This window comes from Marmota monax, unplaced genomic scaffold (assembly GCF_021218885.2).
Source record: "Marmota monax isolate L192 unplaced genomic scaffold, Marmota_monax_Labrador192_F-V1.1 WCK01_AAM20220418_F8-fsc00145, whole genome shotgun sequence".
NCBI lineage: Eukaryota > Metazoa > Chordata > Mammalia > Rodentia > Sciuridae > Marmota > Marmota monax.
In genome coordinates, this window is record NW_026695201.1 from 4,408,367 (window position 1) to 4,426,226 (window position 17,860).

The 17,860-nt window shown below is 50.7% G+C and overlaps 1 protein-coding gene across 4 annotated transcripts; it reads right to left on the reverse strand.

The window, feature by feature from the left end:
* Nucleotides 1–169: 169 nt before the first annotated feature.
* On the reverse strand, nucleotides 170–17,860 carry Nectin4 (nectin cell adhesion molecule 4). 4 transcript variants are annotated; one of them, XM_046428985.2, is made up of 9 exons: nucleotides 17,502–17,860; nucleotides 8,171–8,530; nucleotides 6,050–6,340; nucleotides 4,743–4,863; nucleotides 3,520–3,668; nucleotides 3,105–3,258; nucleotides 2,609–2,684; nucleotides 2,137–2,211; nucleotides 170–1,792 (listed from the first exon to the last, which is right to left on the reverse strand). In XM_046428985.2, the coding sequence occupies exons 1-9, from the start codon at nucleotides 17,575–17,577 to the stop codon at nucleotides 1,568–1,570; spliced, it is 1,527 nt and encodes a 508-aa protein (XP_046284941.1). In that variant the 5' UTR covers nucleotides 17,578–17,860; the 3' UTR covers nucleotides 170–1,567. The 4 variants fall into 4 exon arrangements, with proteins under 4 accessions (XP_046284941.1, XP_046284940.1, XP_046284943.1 ...); XM_046428984.2 differs by having other exon boundaries at nucleotides 3,105–3,261; XM_046428987.2 differs by lacking the exon at nucleotides 2,137–2,211.

Genomic DNA, 17,860 nt, shown 5'->3' on the forward strand with positions numbered 1-17,860 from the left:
TACATACTAGGATACCAGATCTTTGGGGTCCACAAAGTCCTGGGCCAACTGGGCTAACAGAGGCTGGGAGCCTCTCCTTTGGTCCAGAAATCCATCAGAGTTCAAGCCACACAGGCACTAGTTCTCAGTATTCTCCCTCCCTCCCTCTTCTTCCCCCCCCACCCCTGGCCTCTCTCTCTCTCTTTATTTTTTTTAGTGCTAAGAATTGAACCCTCAGTCTCAGGCATGCTAAGCAAGCTACTCTACCATTGAGCCACATCCATAGCCCTAAATCTTGCTATTCGGTTTGAGGCCAAATAAATATAAACATCTAGCCCCAAACCCCACTCAGAGAAACTGCCAAAAGAGCCCTGAATCAACGACCCAGAAACCCCTGGGAAAAGGAGTCATTCTCACCCCTGGCGCCTCCTTCCCCTCACCTGAACATTCACCCTCCCCCATCTATAAGAACTACCCTCTCTCCACTACTCCAGGGTGGGATACGAAAAGGGACCACAAACAACTGTGAATACAACTTAAAAAACGGAATGGGGCTAGGGGAAAAGGTGAGGGGCTGTTTGGATCAAGAAGACTTTCTTGTTCTCCCTTAGCCAGTAGCCACCGGGCTCACACCCCAATTCCAGATGTCACCAGCCATCAGGCTCCCTCCACAGGGACTGCCTAGGTGAAGATGCCCTAGAATCACCTTTCACAATCACAGAAATTAGCCCACTGAGTGGGGTCTGAGTGAGGTCCAGCTTTGCTGAATTCCTAATTTGGCTGGCCTCCCAGTAAGCAATCCCAGTAACAAACATGCAGATAAATCAAAAGGTTTTTAATTTTTTTTTTTCTCTTTCTCTTACACGGGAACTGGAGTAGCGCTCTGAAAGCTCCCTGTGAGTTTATTTACAGAAAGTATGTACATGCAGCAGGCCCACAGGCCACCAGAGGGCAGAGGGCTTCTTCCGTGTAACAGTTCAAACCTCTGGCAGACCCCTGGGCAGCCACTTCACACTTGCCCGGTGGCTCCAGAGTGGTGGGAACCCAGCTCCCCCACTTCAGAGGCCAGATTCCAGCTCCAGCTATGCCCGCACACCTGGATCTGACCCATAGTCTCCACCTCTCACCTCCAACCTCTGCATCATTAATACTGCTCTGGGGTCTGAGGAAAAAACCTGCATTTGCAGGCAGAGGTCACACAGTCACATCACACATAAACCAAACCTTGACATCACTCCCCACACAGCCACCCAAATCCTGTGGCACACACATCACTGTCCACTTGGACTTTAACATGACAGCACAATATATAACCATAGACAATCATCCCTCCACACACCGTGAATGCTCACACAAACACAAAATCACACACACACACACACAGTGACCTGCATACACGGTGGGAGAGACTCAACCAATGGAGCCCTCCCAATAAACAGGAGGATTGGAGGAAAACATGGAGCAGTCAGTGGGGTGGGGAGCATCTTCCTCAAGAGATAGGGGCATTTAAGGAGGCCCCCCTGAGATGAGTTAAAATACCCCATGTCAGCAGAAGGAGCCAGGCCTAGGGGAGGGAGGCAGACCTGGGTCAGACCAGGTGTCCCCGACCATTGATGTAGATGCCATTGCCCGTGGGCTTGGCCCGCAGGGTCCCATTCTCCTGAACAAAATGGTTCATGGCCTGTTTGATGCCTTCATCTCGATCTTCCTCTTCCTCTGCCCTTCCAGAGCCTGGAGATAGCAATTCAGTCTGAGTTTCAATCTCCCGCACTGTGGTCAGTGTGGAGTAACTGCGGCCTTCTGGCTCTTCACTCTGGAGACCAAGGGCAGAGGTCAAGTCAGGAACCAAAGCAGGGCATTCAGATACAATGGGGGATGGTTGGGTCACGGTGGGATAAGAGGTCAGGCAAAGCGGGGGTAACGACTGTCCCACAGGTACAGGGGCTCCGAGATCAGGGGCCAGGAACAAATGTTAGGCACGGGGAAGGGAAGGGGAGAGGGAGTATGAAGGCACAACACAGATTCGGGGTTGGGCCACATATGAGCCAGGGCTGAGGCGCGAGGGACTGGTAAGGGGACTGCTAACGCACCACATTTGGGGCCAGGAGAGGGGCCTGAGGAGAGTGGTGGGAACACCGGTGGGGCCGGGGGCCTCACCATCACAGAGCAGCTACTGTTGTCCTTGAGACTATCGGGGTGGCCCTCGGCTCTCAGCCCTACACTCTCCTCCGGCTGCAGGGCCCAGACATGGGGGAGGAGTTAAAAGAGAGCTCAGCCTCCTCCCCTCAGCCTTTTCACCACTTGTCCTCCCACCAGCCTCCTCCCTAATCACCCTTCCCCCAACCCCACAGGTCCATTCCCTCTCTGATACAACCTCATTTCCCCACTGTCATCCCAACCCCACCCTGGACCCAGAACTAGTGGTAGATTCCCAGAGCAACCCCCAGGCTAATGGTGAAGGGGGCCTTACAAGGAGTCTTCCCAGTCCCAAAGAAGTGACACTCCCCAACCCCATCCACAGCCCAGCCCAGCCAAGTCACAGCCAGACTGGTGGAGGACTGTGCTCCTGGTCTGCATAGACACCCAGACACAAGCCACCCCTATGCACACACCCCACCTTGGCACACACCTGGCTCCTGGGGTCTGTGTGATGAGAGTGCAGCCTCCGGATGGAGTTCTCCCTGGTCAGGGTCAGTTCCTCCTCACTGGGAAAGACACCCCCTTGTCAGGAACTGAGGGTAGCAACAGGCCACCCAAGGTGAGCCTAGCTAGGTGTCTATGTGAGACCCGGCTGCATGGTGTGGATGCTCTGCCAGCCCTGCAGGTATGAGTGTGTGGCTGCAGGTGGCAGTGTGGCAGCAGAGCATGTGTGCCCTGTGTGTGAGCAAGTGCACATAGTTGCATGTCTCTGATCCTCACTCAGGCCAAACAGCTCCCACCACCCAGCTGTGGTCCAGGCCCCCCAAGCCCCTCTCACCTCCTAAAGACTGTCCACTTCTGGTCCATAAGCTCCCCAGATGTCTGGCTACTCAGTCTCCTTTCTTTCCTCTGTTCTGTCCCACCTTCTGCTTGCTTCCTTTTCATTCCCAGCTTAATTCTACCCACCAAGGAGAGCCAGTACTCACTATTTCTGGGTCATCTGCTGAGCCTTGCGCCGATGGTATCGGGACATGAGTATCACCACCACCACCAGAAGGCAGAACAAGAGGGCAGCGATTACACCCACCACCACCACGGATGCTGACACTAGATCCACCTGTTGCCCTGGGTCCTGAGGGTCTGCTGGAGACAGGCCATTGTCTGAAGTGCATGCCCATATCCTCCAACCACCACGACCCCAATGCCCTCACACACCACCCTCGTATACCACATCCACAATCACCCACTCAGCTAGACCCTCTGAAAAAACCATCCTGTCCCCCTAAATAAATACTTTCCCCAATTCTTTCTTTTGCTTCCTGTTACTACCCCCAACCCTCCCCTTGCCCTAGGCCCAGGTCCCTTGTCTCTTCTCCAACCATCCCCCACCCCCATGCTTACCAAGAATATCCACAGTGACCTGAGAATCCCTCGAGGAAAGCTCATTGCTAACATGGCAGACGTAGATGCCACTATGCTCAGTGGTCAGTGGGGGAAAGCCAAGAGTGTCCCCTTCTGCTCGTACCCCACTGGGCAGAGGCCCATCCAGCCTGGAGGATAGGAAAGCTGAAGGGTGCCTTCTGGGGCGGGTTGAGGCTGCCACCACCCAGCATGTCCAGACAGCTCTCACCCCCCCTCCCCCATGACGTCACCCAGAGCCGCCGGCTGTTCCCACGGTGCCCCGCCCTCCCCTAGGCAGGTCTAGGCAGAGGCCCCTCTCCCTGCCGCCCAGCCTGACCCGGGCACCCCACACACACACTCAGGGAAGATCCACACGCGTGCCATCCCACATTCTCCCATAGGTATCACGTCATCCAGAACTGGGTACCAGGCACACATGCTATAAAGTCCACACCATAGGACACTGCAGCCCTAGTTGGGCTCAGGGGTACTTGGAAAATGTGACTGAGGGCTCCAACACCTGTGATGCATAGTGGGCACGCAAACCTAGTGCCAGGCACAAAGCATGCATCGCTCATACGCCCACATGTGAGAACATATCTGTTATGGTATCACACATGTGTTCACGCTATCTCTTTCTGGTCTCTGGACATCTCAGACCCTGGAATAAAAACCAGGACTCTTGAGGGAGCTGGAGAAAGTGGGAGGGTGTTTTTGAGGTACTGGCAATATTGTGGCAATGATAGGAATGAGTGTTGGTGTAACAATAGTTACATCCAGCTGTCTTCTTCATCTCATGCACTTTATGCACTCACCTAAATTTATAAAATATTAATATTTAATACCATGGGCTTGTGTGTGTGTGTGTGTGTTTTCCAGTGCTAGAGATAGAAACCAGTGACTCATGCATGCTAGGCAAGTGCTCTACCACTGAGCTACAGCCCTATCCCTAATATTATGCTGTATTTTACAAGTTAAAAGTTAGGGGAAAAGAGCCAAGAATTTATCCATTTTATTTTCTACCAATGACCATGTATCCTAGAAGCCCTGGAACAAGCCAACAATATTTGGTGACCATGCATATTCTTGTATAGGTCTGAACATGCGCCCTAGCTTATCATAAGTTTGAATATATGATTCCAGCCCATAATGAGCATGTGCTGGCCCTGGGAGGGGATGATCCTAGCCCCAAGCCTAGTCCTCACCATGGTAAGTCCTCTTACCGTGTCCAGTTGTATGAGGGAGGGGGCTGTCCTTCACTCAGGCACTTGAGCATAGCTCCTTCTCTGCCAACATGCCACAGCTTTTGGTCCTCAAGGCCCCTGACAGAGGCCTCAGCAAGGACTGGAATGGGAGGTGGGAGGAAAAAGCATGGGAATGATGCCTTTAATCATGGGATTCCTTGAAGGGCCCTGCCCCCTGCCCCACCCTGCCTGGAATAGCCTCCCCTTGACTTTTTCCATCCTACTCATGTGCTTCCAAACCTAGCTGCACCACACTTGGCCCACAGCTCCTGGCCACATGGTTCCCTCTCCTAAGCTCAGAGTCTATATTGCTTTACCTGAGTTATGAGCCAATAAGTTCCTCAAGTGTCACACTTTTTCTGGATCTCCCGAGGTGCCTAGCAAAGTGCTAGCCACTTGCTCAATAAATGCTATTAGAGTCTTTGAAGGTTTAACAATACTACAATCCTACAATCATACTAGTTTATCGTTTCCTTTCTTTCTTTTTTAGTACTGAGGCTTGAACCAAGGACTGCTCTACCACTGAACTACATCCTCAGCTCATTTTTATTTTTTTTTATTTTGAGGTGGGGTCTTGCTGAGTTGCCCAGGCTGGCCTCAAACTTGTGATCCTCCTGCCTCAGCCTCTTGAGTTGCTGTTATTACAGGCATGTGCCACTGTGCCTGGTTCAATCATTTCTTTAACAAACATTTGTTGAGGACCTACTTTGTGCCAAATGTAAGAGCAGCTGGAGCTGAAAATGGTCCCTCCCACCTCTGCCCAGAGACTTGATGTATACTGCTGGGAATACAGTCTCTGCTGTTTCCTGAGCTTTCCTATACTTTGAGCTCTGTGTGAAATGCTTTGCTTCGTGGTTGCTAATTTTCATCAAAATCCCATAAAGTTGGTATAATTATACTCATTTCACTGATGAAGAAAATGAAGCCTAACAAGATTAAATAACAGCTGGTAAACAGAACGAGAGCTTTCCCAAATCTGCCTCCAAACCCTAAAATGTATATTTTGCAAAGTGCTTTCAATTCCATGTTTATATTTGATTCTCCCAACAAAGATGCAAAGCAAGGCAATCTCCTCTGTAAAGATAAGGACACAAGCTCAGAGAGATCTCAGTGATTCACCAGCGTTATCTGGCATTGGACTCCAGGTCTTCTACCTTTCAACTTTTACACATTATAGCCTCAGGACCCAGGCTGGCCAGCCTGGAGGGACTTGGGGGGTCTCACAGTGTCTCACCAACCCTTTTATAACCCATGAGACCTGTCTACCCAAGCATCTAAGTACTCACAAGCCACTTGGAGGGTGTGGGTGATCCTTTGGTCCTGGAGCAAGCCAGGGTGAGACACCACGCAGGTAAGTGGCTGCCCATTCATGCTACGGCTAGGCACCAGATGGAACTCTGAAGTGACAGCAGCAGAGCGAGAGTGCGTGAAGGAGCGGCTGGATGGTGTGCCTTTGACCTCTGTGTCCCAGGACACTTGTGGGGCTGGGCTGCCCTCAGCTGTGCAGGAGGCTGCCAACGTCAGGCCCTGGCCCTCTTCTAGCGGTGGACCAGGAATCAGTGAGGGCAGGGGAGGCACTGTGGATGGATGAAGGCAGAGTTCCCGGGTCTGCACAAGCCCTCTCAGGAGGCCCCAGCCCCACTCCATCCCACTGTAGTCTTGCACCATTGCAAACTTTAGGCTGCCCGCCCCCTCTTCCTTCGTCTTCTTTTTCTTTTTTCCTTTTCTACCCCACCCCAGTGCTGGGGACTGAAACTAGGGGTGCTATAGCACTAAACTATATCTTCAGTCCCTTTTTAATTTTTTTCTTTTTTTAATTTTGAGGGGCTGGGGTTCTGGCTCAGTGGTAGAGCACTCAACTAGCACATGCAAGGCACTGGGTTCGATCCTCGGCACCATATAAAAATAAATAAATAAAATAAAGGTATTGGATCCCAACTGCAACTAAAAAAAATATATATATATATTAAAAAAAAAAAAAGGAAGGGGAAAAATTTGAGACAGGTTCTCACTAAGTTGACCAGGCTGACCTGAAACTCATAATCCCCCTACCTCAGTCTTCCAGCTCATTAGAATTATGGGCATATGCCACCACACTCAGCTCCCTAGTTTTTCTCTTATTTCACTAACAAGTACACCAGATAAGTGGTAGACTTTTAAGTGACTGTATCTTTCTCCATTGTTTGAATTTTTTTACAATGAGATGGGTCATTTTTTAAATAAAAATAACGAAGTAATTTAAAAACTAACTAGACACTATCTAATAATAATAATAGCCACCATTTAGTAAATACTTACTGTGTGTCAATTATTATGCTAAACACTTTACAAATGTTATCTCATTTAATTCTGTCAACTAGCGAATGAGATAGGTATTAGCATCCTTATTTTTCAGGTGAGGAAACTAAAGCTCAGAGAAGTTAAATGACTTGCTCAGGTCTTAGGTGATGAAGTCTAGATTCACACTCAGATTTTCTACACCAAGGCTGGAGTTACTACCTTCTATGTGGATAAAGGAAAACTATATAAAGACCTTTAATTTTAGCTTCAAAATGTTAAAAACCCAAGCATAGAATGGTAAAGACTTAATCTGACCATAGGTCCAGGTTGACCACAAGTGCCCACAATAGTGGTTTAAAAGGCAATTGTGCTCTCAGACCACATTCACTGAAGGTTCCTCCTGGTTATGCATGGCCATACCAGAGCTGGCTCTCTTGTCCACATCTGGGCCTCACATTTTAAAACCATGGAGCCCAGGATGGCAAGGGAGGCTTTGAATCAGTGTCTTTAGTGAAATGGTGGTAGGAACCAGTAAGTGTAGCTCGGAGAAGAGCAGATTTGGGTGGAGGTCCTTAACAAAGGTCTTCAATTCCTTGAAAGGCCAGGTGTTACATTGCTCTAGCAGGCAAAATAACACAGAGGGCAATTTCAGGTTATCAGAAGGAAGAACTTCCCCAAAATGGATTCTTCCCCAGGTTTGGGAGTTACTTGGAAAGAATTTCTGAACTGGGTGGAGGAATAAAAAGGATGGTTCTCCCTCACCCCAGAGTATCCTATGTTTTTATTCCTGTTTTGCAGTTGCCCTGTCTATCACTGGTCCCCACTCCCCTGTTGTGGGACTTGAACCCAGGAGCCCTCTACCACTGAACTACATCCCCAGCCCTTTTATTTTTAATTTTGAGACAGATCTCACTAAATTGCCCAGACTGGCCTCGAACTTTCCATCCCTCTGCCTCATCCTCCTAAGTCGCTAGGATTATAGGCCTGGCCACCAGCCCAGGCCCATCTGTCTTTGTGGTCCTATTCCTCCTGCCTCCAGCTTCTGCCCTCCTTGACCCTGAGTCTGGGCGTCTGGTGCTTCTGCACACACACAGCAGCCCCCGCCATGCCCAGCCGGAACCACTTACCCAGCACTCGGAGCCGCAGCCGTGCCTGGAAGCTGCCAGAAGGGAAGGTGCTGACCCGACACTCGTACTCGCCCTCATCTGCTTGCACTGCGTTGCGCAGGAGCACTGAGCCGTCCAGGGGGTCCCGTGGCGGGGGTGGTTGTTCCACGCGACCCTCGTAGGCTGAGCTCGTGTGTAGCCCATATTTGGAGTTCAGTAGCGCCAGCTCCTGGGCACCCTCGTTCGCGTCCACCCGAGCCCATGCTACCTGCCCCACCTTCTCGTCGGGTTCCCCTCGGTAGAAGCAGGGCAGCTTTGCGTCCTGGCCCAGCACAACGGTGACCAAATCCGTGGTCTCCAGCACACCCGCGGGGCACTGGCCTGCAGGAGGCAGACAGGAGCACACAGGATTAGGGGTGCAGCCAGAGTCAAGGGAACACAATCATAATGATAATGACAGCCAAAGCGGCCGGACCTCCTGGAACTCCTGGAGCATTTTATGCTTGCAAAGCGCATTCAGTTCATTACCTCATTAGATCCACAAAACATTCCCAAGAGGTAGGCGTTATTATCGCCATTTAACAGATGAGGAAACTGAGACCCAGAGAGAGGAAGTGACTTGCCTAAGGCCACACAGACAATTTATGGAAGACTCACACCCTCTTGTAGCCTAGGATTGTATCCTGAGCAATTGTAAGGTGGGAGGCTTTAATAGGACCAGAGACCCAGCCCCTGCCCTCGGGGAGCTCCTAGTCCTCAGGGAAATGGAATTTGTGCACACAGAAACAGGGAAAGTCACCAGGGAGCTTTCACAGGAGACTAAACCTACCACCTAAGTAAAAGTGAATGCTTTCAGGAAGTGTGGCAGAGAGCCACAGCAAGAGTCCAGAACCATTGGTGTCTGGCTGGAGCAGGTAGGGTGAGAAGAGTTCATCCAGCGAGGCCCTTTGGAATTTTCTTTTCATGGCTTGAAGGTGAGAAACTGGATTCTCAGAGAGTAGAAGGTATTCCAAGTGGGAGGAATGGCATGAACCAAGTCTCAGAGGCAAAAATGAACAAGTCACCAAAGACACAGCCCAGGTCAGAGGCCCAGAAAGATGAGGTCAGGACAGATACATAGCAATAGGGTCAGATTGGTGAGGCAGAATTAGGACCAGAGATGAAGGAGTAGTGTTGTGCACATCGATGGGCAGCAGTATGAAGCACTTGAAGAAGTCTTTGGAATCAGATATCCATCATATAAACTTGCAAATAAAGATCCATTCCCTACCCTCATGAAACCAGAGGTCTGTTTAGGAAGAAGAGATACTCATGGAAATATGCCATGATTGTTTCTGATTTGGTGCCTAGTGGTGTGTTGCAGGCCAGTTGTATGATGAGGCAGTCACTGTGGGCTTGAGTCATGGGGGAGGGCCTCATGGATGAGTTGCATAGGATTAGCAGGGAGAGAGACCTAGAAAGGCATTTCAAGTAAAAGATCAAGGTGAGTGAAGAAGTAGTGGCAAGGCTGGCTGGTTTCAGGAAGCAGAGGAGAGGACCCAACCTAAATTAGGGTGTGTATGTTGAACAGGAGTGGAAAATATGGCTGGGGTAGGGTGGGGCTAAATTGCCCAGAACCTTCCATGCCAGGCAAAGGAATTTAGATTTGGTCAAGAGTAGACGGGGAGTCACTGAAGGTTCCTTAGCCCTGTGAGTAGTGCAAGGTAAGAGGTGATGTGCAGTTGGACCAGAGAGTAGGCAGACCAAAGACAGCTGCTGTCCTGGGATGGTGTTGCTGGGGCAGGAAAGAGCAAACAGTTCCTGGAGGGAAATTTGACAGGGATTGGATTGATCATTGACCAAAAAGAGAGATGTGGGAGAGGAGAGACTCAATGACAACAGAATTTCCAGAATGAATACCTTATGAAAGAGGCAGGGCCTGGAGAAGCTCATGGTTGGGAAGAAATAAATGTGTGAGTTGTGGAATGAAATGTGAAACACGGGACCAAGGGCTGGGTCAGAAGGGTGCTCTGGTGTGGCAAGAGCTCCTTGACTTAGATGTATATTCCAGCAACTCCCAACGAGTTATAGTCGCTGCTTCTGCCCAGCACCCCACACACCCTGTTGATCCTCACCTTTGCTCATACTGTACCCCTGCCTGGAATGCCCTCCTCCCTGTGTCTGGTAGCTCCTACTCATCATTGTCTGGAGGACTCCTACTCATGCTTTAAGACTCTGCTTAGGCATCACTTCCTCCTGGAGTCGTCCCTCCCCAGCCCTACCCCAGGCAGCCTTGGATGTCCTTCCTTTGTACTCTCCTAATTCTTCGCTTTTCCCCCTGTCCTAACTGTATCCTATAGATTGCATTTGCTGTTTTCTTCTCTGCCTCCCCCACCAGATTGAGCTCCTACAGAGCAGAAACTGGACCACACATCACATATGGAAATATGGTTTCTGATTTTGTGTTCATGTGGTCTTCATGCCAGACACATAACTGGTGCTCGATGAAAGTTTATTAACTGACCAACTGGATGAATGAGTGAATGGGAAAATGGATGAGTGAGAGACAAGGGCAGAGAAAGAAAGGGTAGGATGAGGAGGAATGTACAGTCCTTGGTTGGTCCCGGCAGGGAGGGCATTGTCATGGCAACCTTGGGGTGGAGGCAGGATAAGGATTGGCTGGTTATTTGGGTCATAGACAAAGGGAGCACCTCTGGACTAGACAGAGGAAGAGGGAAGGGAGGCAGACATGGAGGGAGACAGTGAAACATTGAGTGGACGAGAGGTTTTCAATGAGGCAGAAAAAGGGGTCCTACGGTCCTGCTGGCAGGAGTAGAGGGAGGGAAGACTCTGCTGGGAGTTGGGAGGGCCCAGACCAGACGGGACAGACTTGAAGGGCCAGATACCAGGGCCCTGACCTGCCTAAGCTTATTTTGGTCCCACCCAGCCCAGCCTGGGAGTCCAGCTAACCACCTGCACCCCTCCCAGGCACCTCCTTTCTGGCACTGGAGAGAGAAGGAGGACTGCAAAAGAAGAACTGGGGTCAGGCTTGGGATAGAGGCTCCCTGGAATACTCTCTGCCTCAAATACTGGTGACCATGTAGGTCACAGGGATCCTAAGGCCTGCCCCATTGAAACATTCAGTTTTCTCTAAAGATCATTTCTGGGATGATGTCAGATGGCATATATCCCATCCCCATCCCTGTATCTGCCAATCATCTTCCCCCTCATATTCCACCCCCCAAAAAATTACCTTCTAGGGCAGAACACATACATGAGCCCAAGTCCTCCACGTCCCTTAGACCTGTGAGTCCAAGAGCTCCACCCCCAAAAACAAGCTCAAGCTTTGCAGAATGAAAACCCAATGAAACAAGAAAGTCCCTTCTGGATCTCTCCTGCAGCACCCACCCTCCCATGGTCCTAAATCCACAATTTAATAGGAGCATCTCAGGCTGAGGCAACTCTCTCCTCCAACTACCTTCCATCCATCCCCTAAGCTGCAAAAGAAGGGAAAAAAAAAAAAAAATGAACTCGGGCCCTAGAGTCCTTGTCCTGGGCTTCATGGACTCAGGAGCTCAGGCTCTCAGGCCAGGGCAGGCCAGGACTGCCTCCTCCTCTTCCCCACCCAGTGCCTGCCCGGCGTCAGCATGATGATGTCACCAGACCCAAGGAGACACACGGCCTGCCTGGTGAGGTCACCCTGCGGGCATGTGGTGGCCAGGCCAGGCCAAGCCCACAGACCCTTCTGCTGCAAATTGTTTGCTGAGGCTAGTGGACTCTAGCTAGCTGGGCACTCCTCCCCTCCCCTCCCCTCCTTGCCTCCCAGGAGCACCAGGACGCTGGTCAGGAGCCTTGGTGACTCAGAAGCCGCCACACAGCAGCAGGCCTAGCCACAGCCACCACCACCTTGCGCAAGGAAGAGAACAGGCCCAACTGGCCAGACGGGATCCCTGCCCTCAGCCTCCCCCACCCCTGGCCAGGCCCCTTCAGGCCTCTTTGGGGCCCTGCCCTTTGTGTACCCCGCCTGCTCCCAGACAGGTCCTCCATTCCTGGCTTGGGCTAGCTGGCTGCACCCCACGTTTTGCCTAGATCCCAACTTTCCTTTCTGTGTGAGGCCTGGCCTCTGATCAAAGGGGAAACTGAGGCTGATACCTCACATACCCAACCACAGCAGCATCTTTGGGGAAGAGATCTTTTCTTTATGAGGGGCCTATATTTATCAATATCCTCTGTTGGAACAAATAGGGGTGCACACAGGGGTCCTAGAGGTGGGTCTATGAGAAAAAGGGAAAAAAGTATTTTTTTTCTTTTCAATACTAGGGATTGAACCCAGGGGTACTCTACCACTGATCTATACCTCAAACCTTTTTTTATTTTGAGACAGGTTCTCACAAAGTTGCCCAGGCTGACCTCAAACTTAGTTTCTGCTTCAGCTTCCCAAATCACTGGGATTATAGCATGCACCACCAAATGTCCAAATACTTTGCCTGGCCAATCTTTCTATAGAGCTCGCACATCTGTGAGGTTATGTCCTTTCATGAATTTGGGGGTATTTCACACATATATGTATTCATGTCTTATCTTCAAGGGATTCTATATAGTTACTTTTCTATGCCCAGAGGGAAGAGTTTTGCATTCGTGGGCAAGCAAACATATGTGCGTGCACCATTCATTACATGTGCATCTCATACCCTATATGCCTGTCAGGTTTTCCTGTCCTGCAGAACTCTGCACACATAGTAAATATTTTGATGTTGCTTATCTTGGTTTCCGCATCTGTCTCAGCTGCCCTTGGTCAGCGGTGTGTGATTCTGAGCCTTTGCTGTGTGACCTGTCTCAAGTGTTGCCCCCCGGCATCCCTCACCCTGAGACTTGAGGACAGATTCATCTCAGGTTCAAGCTGAAGGTACCCAGAGATGAGGTCACTGTCCCTCTAGGTATTGGGAAATTACCACCAAGCCTTCCCAACAAGAACAAAACAAAAGCTCCCTCTCCCTTGTTCCTCAGGTTCCTACTAAAGGGACTCTCACCCTTGTTGCCCCCTGGGCTTCCCTCAGCACCTCTGGCCCCCCAGCGAGGCCTCTCCCTGGGAATCTCTTGTCTGAGCTCTGCTGCTGCCACCACCTGAAAAACCAGCTCCAGCCCCAGGCCCGGGGTAAGGGCTGTCTGGTGTGGGTTTGGTGAGAAGGGGGGAGATCTGCCTGAGGCTAGAGGGAGGGGTCCAAACTGTCTAGGGTCTCATTCTTCTTTGTTAACTCTTCCCTGCCCTAACCCCACAACTCTAGCTCCACCAGAGAGACCTGGAGAATGTGGGTGAGTTTGGTAGAAAAGACCTGGGAGGGAAGCACCGAAGCCCCATCCAGGACAGATGATATAAACAATCCAGCAAGCCACTCTTGGTCCTCCCTTCCCCCTTAACCTTGGCCTTAGAGTGCTAAGAAACTTTGAAAACAAGAAGACTCCCGCCCATCTACCTCCCTCCTTATCCCCCATTGTCCTAAGCCCCCTGGCTTAGTGAGAGCTTCCCAACCCCGGGCAAAGCGCCCACCTGCAGATTAGTGTCTGGGGAGGGGGGCACACCAATCACAGAGAGAGGAGAACAATGGGAGAGGACAGGCCTAGAGGCAGCTGTCTCTGGCCCAGACACAGCTCCCAGCACAGATAAGTCCCCTAAACCCCCCCGGAGCCAGAGTCTGAGCCCTGCTGCGTCACCACAACAGCCACACTGTGGGTGGGAGACCCAGAATTCGGCTTCTCTCAAACTCCTGAGATCCTTGCCCCCCCCACCTCTGCCCCCTCCCAGCCAAGGCCAGCTCTGCCCCACCCCAACTCACAGCCTCCACCCCAGCTCCCCAGACACACCAGTTTTAGAGGGAAATGGAGGGCAGTCAGAAAACTATAGAGAACGCTCCTGAGGCTGGGGGGCTCCCTGTTGGCTGCCTGTTTCAGTAAAAAGGATCCTATCCCAATCATCCTCTCTATATCCTTCTTCTAGGAGGTACAGTGGACAGTTCACCATTTTGAATTTCTCTTGTTTTAGATTATTATCATCCCAAGTTCGAGGCCAGCCTCAGCAACTTAGCAAAACCTTAGTAACTTAATGAGATAAAAAATAAAAAAGCTGGGGGTATGCTGGGCACAGTGGTGCATGCCTGTAATCCCAGGTGAGACAGGAGGATCATGAATTCAAAGCCAGCCTCAGCAAAAGCAAGGTGCTAAAGCAACTCAATGAGACCCTGTCTCTAAATAAAATACAAAAAACAGGGCTGGGGATGTGGCTCAGTTGTCAAGTGTCCCTGAGTTAAATCCCTGGTACCCCCCCCCCCCCCCAAACAAAAGCAAACCTGGGTTCAATCCCCAGTACCAAATATATATATATATACATATATATATATATATCCATCCCAGATCTAGACCAAAAGACCCCAAGTCTCCATTATCCCCTTCCCTCCTCACTCAAGTTTCTTAATTTAACCTCCATCCCTTCTCTCTGCCAGACTCTGTGGTCAGTACAAGGACAAGTTCTGGAGGCCAGAAAGCCCAGGCATTTTCTCCTCACTGGGCTTGCTCTACACTGTGGCTAACTCCCATTCACATTGCCCAGAGTACCCCAAGATTCTGAGGCTAGAATACAGAAGATGAAACCATGGACTCTAAGCTCTGTTGCTGGGGTCTCCTTAGCCCAGTCCCCTTAAACACTAGGGTGGAACCAAGGTCACTGGGGCCAAGGGCTTCCCTGGGATTCTCCCAGTTCTTGCCACTTGGGTGGGGAAGCAAGCTTCCCTTTCTGGCTTCTCTGGGTTTGGGTAGATCCTACAGGAAAGGGCCTGCCCCCCTTTGTAAACAGGAATAGAAAAGCAGAGACAGGGCACCTCCCTTTCTAGGAAACTAATCTCAGACAGAGAACTCATCCTAACCCTCTGAAGACAGACCTCAGAATTCAAAGAATCATTCATTCTCTGGTCCTACAGGGCCCTCTGGGTCCAGACAAAAGGTGGGGACCTGGAGTTTATTGAAGGGTATCTCCCAGATTTGGGCCCCTTAACACCAAGACAGGAGATGGGGGAAGGAGGAGGGAGGGAACGCACCCGGAAACTCATCCCATTAAGGAAAGACAAAGAGCTGTGGTGTTGGAGGCGCCTCCCAAGCCTGGGCTCCTCTCCCTGTCAAGGGTGGGGCAGGGCCCTGGGGCTCAGAGCTCTACAGGCCCAGGAGTTGGGGAGGGGGCGTAAATTTGCAGTAAGGCTAAGAAAATATCCTAGGGAAAGGTCCTCTAGGTCCCCAGTAGAGATGCAGCAAAGACCCTTTGCCCCTTCTATTTTTATAGTCAGACTGGGCAACTCTTCCAACACCCCAGCACCCCCCACCCTCCAGCTAAGAGTTGGACAATTACAGAGTCATTGCATTTCAGAATTGGAAGATCTGCAGAGATCATCCATTCCTAGCTCTAGGCCCACTGAATTTAAGTTTCTTAGTTGCTCATGGTCACTCAGCAAATTAATAGCAGAAATGGGATCGGAATCCAAGGCTTCTGATTTCCCAATCCAAGGTTAATTCAGAAACATGAAGCCCTCCAGGCTCCTAGGGGCACTAAGGAGATGTCAACACACAAAAGAGGTAGAATGGGGATGGCAATGGAGATGGAACACCTGCTTTCAGGCTAAGACTAGGGGGTTCTGAGTCATCAGCCCTGAGCGTTAACAATAGCCCTGAGGAGGCTATAGAAGCAGCAGCAGAGTGGTCTCCTTAGGTACCATATCCTGAGCAGCTCACATCAAGGCACTGGGTGAGGACAGGGGCAATTTCCCAACTAGATGGGGTTCTCTTTGAAAGAACATTAAGCTGTGTGTCGTGGAAAGGAAGGTAGGGGTCATGTCTTATTCACCAGTGCTTCTCCAGCATCTAGAACCTCAGCTGTACCCAGTGTACATTTGATTGTACTTTTCTTTAGTGAACAAGGAGTCAGGAGACCAAGATACTAACCCTGGTTATATTTCTGACACTGAGTAATCTTGTAGATCTCATTTCCCTATCTATTTCTCTCAGTTTTCCCATCTGTAAAATGAGGGAGTTGGAGTGGTAGATCTCTTTGATCCCTTCCAAGTCCTGAGACAGCATGACTCCATTCTTTAGGTGTGGGTAGATCCTACAGGAAAGTGCCTGCTAGGTTCCCTAGCCCCAGCAATGAGGCCCCACCCTCTTGGCCTGAGCAAGTGAGGAAGGTTGTCTTGAAGTTGCAAATTAAGACACAAGGATGGGGGAGCAGCAGGGGTTGGAACTCAGTATTCTGAAATTGGAGGCTGGGCCAATGACCTTCCATTATAAGACCAAAGCCAGAGCAGCCCCCAACCCTACCAATCCAGCAATCCAGGCCTTAACCTTCTCCATAGAGCATCAGTTGGAGCTGGGAATGGGAATCACAGCCAGAGAGGCTTTTGGACAACTGAGACTCCCTCATTACTACTCTTAAGGCTGAGGATTCAACTGCCCTCTCCAGGTAGGGCCCCATCTTCCCAAGTACAAAGATTTCTCAGTTACCTCTTACCCTGGGAACAATCTATGGTATCGCAATTTGCGCATGCACACGCACGACACACACTCCCACTCTGAATATTATAAACTCTGATAATTCATATCTGCTGCATGTATATTACATTTGTATGCTGTGAGGAACAGCATAATACATCTGAGAAAACAGGGGCACAGGAAATGAACAAAAGGAGACCACACCCTATCTAGAAGGTCCCCTATCCTAGACCCTGAAGCCCTTTAAATAGCCACTATTATCACCCTGACACTTAACAGTATGTGTGCCGAGGGAAAGAGAGGGGCCAGAGTGAGAAGATAGCTCAGCTTCTCTATTGTCCCCCAACAGACACCCCAATCCTGGTACCCTAGAATATCACAAAGACAAGAGAAGGAGAAAGAAATGCTCCCTGGACATCAGGCTTCCTGCACCTGATGATTGCTGAGACAGCTGAGCTCTGAGTCAGCCCCAGCTTTGGAGTCTAGAGGATAGGCCAAAGAGCTTCCAGGAAGCCCTGGGGTGATCAGGGTCCTCAGCAGTTCCACCTCCCTGCCCACCTGCACTGAGTCACCATATCTATTTCCCCTAGACACAGCTCAGGCCTAGGTAAGGTTTTGGCAGAGGTAATCAGGGACCCCAGACACAGTGACCTCACCAGGGGACAGAGAGCTACATTGGTTCTTCTGGGGGCATTCCTGGCAGCTAGAGATGGGCTCTTCTGTCCCAAGTCCAAGGAAAGAGAATGTTTGTATGAATGCATGCATGTGTGTTTATGTGTTTGTGTGTGCATGCCTGTGCCAGGTTGGGCTCAGAAATAAGAGTCCTGATGGATCAGGTAAGTCCTACCTGTAAATGATGCCAGGAACAGCAGCAACAGCCAACCTTCAGGCCCCCACATCTCGGCTCCCAGGGACAGGGGCATTGGTTGAAAGGCAGACCTGCCCAGCGATTTTGAAGTTCCACCGAGTTCTCCCTGGGAGCCGGGTCTAGAGCTGGATAAGGCACACGACCCAGTCGACAGGAAGCTACAGAGTCCCCAGGCACTGATGCACCTGCCTATCCGACTTGGGTCTCCACTAGGAGACCCAGCCCGCTTCTACCCACCTAGCCGTGGCTACCCCTGAGAAGCCGTAATCGGGAGCTCAGAGCTCCCCCAGAGCTGCTTCCCACGCCGTGGCCAACAACGACGGCAGAAACCTGGGAAC

What these genes read in the sequence shown, in the direction of transcription:
- Nectin4 (XM_046428984.2), bottom strand. Translation starts at nt 17,577, where the DNA reads ATGCCCCTGTCCCTGGGAGCCGAGATGTGGGGGCCTGAAGGTTGGCTG. An exon ending in CCACACCCTCCAAGTGGCTT is followed by an intron (nt 4,864 to 6,049) that starts GTGAGTACTTAG and finishes CTCCCATTCCAG; the next exon opens with TCCTTGCTGAGGCCTCTGTC. An exon ending in CCCTCATACAACTGGACACG is followed by an intron (nt 3,669 to 4,742) that starts GTAAGAGGACTT and finishes CCTATCCTCCAG; the next exon opens with GCTGGATGGGCCTCTGCCCA.